The 2,375-nt window shown below is 48.3% G+C and overlaps 1 protein-coding gene across 1 annotated transcript; it reads left to right on the forward strand.

The window, feature by feature from the left end:
• The first annotated feature begins 406 nt into the window (after positions 1-406).
• Positions 407-1,213, forward strand: LOC115950306. The gene has a single exon (XM_031067527.1). It carries the CDS (start codon positions 407-409, stop codon positions 1,211-1,213), a length of 807 nt encoding a protein of 268 aa, XP_030923387.1.
• Positions 1,214-2,375: the final 1,162 nt, after the last annotated feature.

The raw sequence follows: 2,375 nt of genomic DNA on the forward strand, positions 1-2,375 counted from the left end.
TCCCCTCTAGTCTCGGATCCATGACTCTGAGATGGTTCAATGGGTTACGAAAAGGCTCCATTCGTAGCTTTGCCTAGCTGATCCAAGAGTTCGGCAGTAGATTCGTGACATGCAGCTGAGTGCCGCAGCCGGTGGAAAGATGAGGGTCGGAGAAACCCTTCAGAGTTATGTCAGCCGATACTGGGAACTCTACAACGAGATTGGTGGAGGAAATGAGAAGATAGCAGCGAGCACCTTCAGGATGGGGCTCCCCGAAGACTTTGAATTACGGGAGTCATTGACAAAAAGACCTCCCAAGAATATGAGGCAACTTATGAGACGCATTGAGGAGTACAAACGCCTGGAAGATGATCGACTGTAGAATAAGGGGAAAGCACTGTTACTCGGGAGATCTCGGCAGGGCATTATGCCGGCAAGACCGAAAAAAGATTTCAGGATGCAGGAACCAGAGGTGCAAATTGAAGGAGTTAATGTGGCGTTCAAAGAGCCTGTGCACAAAATTCTAAATCGGATTAAGAACGAATCGTTCTTCAAGTGGCCAAACAAAATGGGGGGTGACCCATCTTGGAGGAACCAAAACCTGTATTGCACATACCATAGGGACAAAAGGCACACCACCGAGCAGTGTCGGGTACTAAAAGATCATTTCGGGCAGCTAGTAAAAGCAGGGTATCTGAAAGAGTTTGTAGTGGACTCCGCTGACCGAGACGCCGACCAGGGTGTTCAACAGAAAAGGAATCCCCTCCCACCACTGCTGGGAGTGATCAAAGTCATCCACGCTGCCCTGAGAGGTACGGCAGCAGCTAAAAGGGTATTGACAGTGGCTTGCACGAAAAGAGATTCACCCGAGAAGAAGATGAAAGTTGATCAGCTAATCATCTCGTTCGGTGAAGAAGACTTTGAAGGGACGATCCAACCTCATGATGATGCGTTGGTAGTAACAGCTCGGATAAGCGGGTTCTTGGTGAAAAGAGTGATGATAAACCAAGGAAGTGGGGCCGACGTTATGTACCCGGATCTGTTTGAAGGGCTCGGATTGAAGAATCAGGATTTGGCGATGTATGACACGCCGCTGGTCTCGTTTGACGGGAGAGTCATGATTCCCGAAGGTCAGATTTCTTTCTCGGTGGACATGGAAGGCAAGGAAGTAATAGTGACCCTCATAGTAGTTCGATCATTCTCATCGTACACTGCAATCTTGGGAAGGCCATAGATTCACGCAATGAAGGCCGTTCCGTCCACCCTGCATGTGAAAGTAAAATTTCCCACTGAGTATAGAGTCACCGTGGTGAGAGGGAACCAACGAGTGGCTAGGCAGTGTCTTGTCACCGCGGTCAGGTGGAAAAGTGAACAGCTCGGACAAGCGGAAGAGACCGAAAGAGAAACTTTATAGCAATTACGGAAGCCCTAAAAGGAAACGGGGGCGAACATTGCCGAAGAGGTTTTGAAGGTTAGAATTTTTTCGGATACTGACAGGTATTTCCAAATAGGCACAAGCATGAATGACCGAGAAAAGGTAGAGATATTGTTGTTCCTTTTGCAGAACATAGATGTTTTTGCCTGGAGCCCGTATGAAGTGCCCGGCGTTGATCCCGAGTTCATTGTCTATAAGCTTAACGTGGACCCATCATTCCCCCCGAAAAAGCAAAAACCGAGAAGAGCATCGAAGGAGCATGTTGACGCGGTGAACTTGGAAGTCCAGAGGCTGAAGGAAGCAGGAGTGATAAGAGAAATATTCTTCCCGAGATGGTTAGCGAATACAGTGGTAGTGAAGAAAAAGAACGGTAAATGGAGAGTTTGTGTGGATTTCACAGACTTGAACAGGGCATGTCCCAAAAATCCATTCCCAATGCCCAAGATTGACCAACTAGTAGACGTCACGTATGGGCACCCGAGGATGAGTTTCTTGGATACTTTTCAGGGATACCACCAGATTACCTTGGCGCCCGAGGACTGAGAAAAGACACCATTTATCACCCCAAGTGCAAACTATCACTACGAGGTCATGCCGTTTGGATTGAAGAACGCTGGAGCCACATACCAGCGGATAATGACGAGGATGTTCCGAGAGAAAATTGGGTGCACAATTGAAGTATACATTGACAACATGGTGATAAAAAGCAGAAAGGAGTCACAACATACGGAAGACCTCCGGGGAGTATTTGAGATACTCCGGCAGCATAAGTTGTCCTGAACGCCGAGAAGTGTACTTTCGGTATGGGGGTTGGCAAGTTCTTGGGTTATTTGGTTTCTACTCGAGGGATAGAGGCCAATCCCGACCAGATAGAGGCCATGAATCGCCTCGGACCGCCAAGCAATCCCAAGGAAGTGCAAGTGCTAACCGGGATGTTAGCCGCCCTAAACCGATTCATCTC

Source organism: Quercus lobata, chromosome 6 (genome assembly GCF_001633185.2).
Source record: "Quercus lobata isolate SW786 chromosome 6, ValleyOak3.0 Primary Assembly, whole genome shotgun sequence".
Lineage (NCBI taxonomy): Eukaryota > Viridiplantae > Streptophyta > Magnoliopsida > Fagales > Fagaceae > Quercus > Quercus lobata.

What these genes read in the sequence shown, in the direction of transcription:
- LOC115950306 (XM_031067527.1), top strand. Translation starts at nt 407, where the DNA reads ATGCCGGCAAGACCGAAAAAAGATTTCAGGATGCAGGAACCAGAGGTG.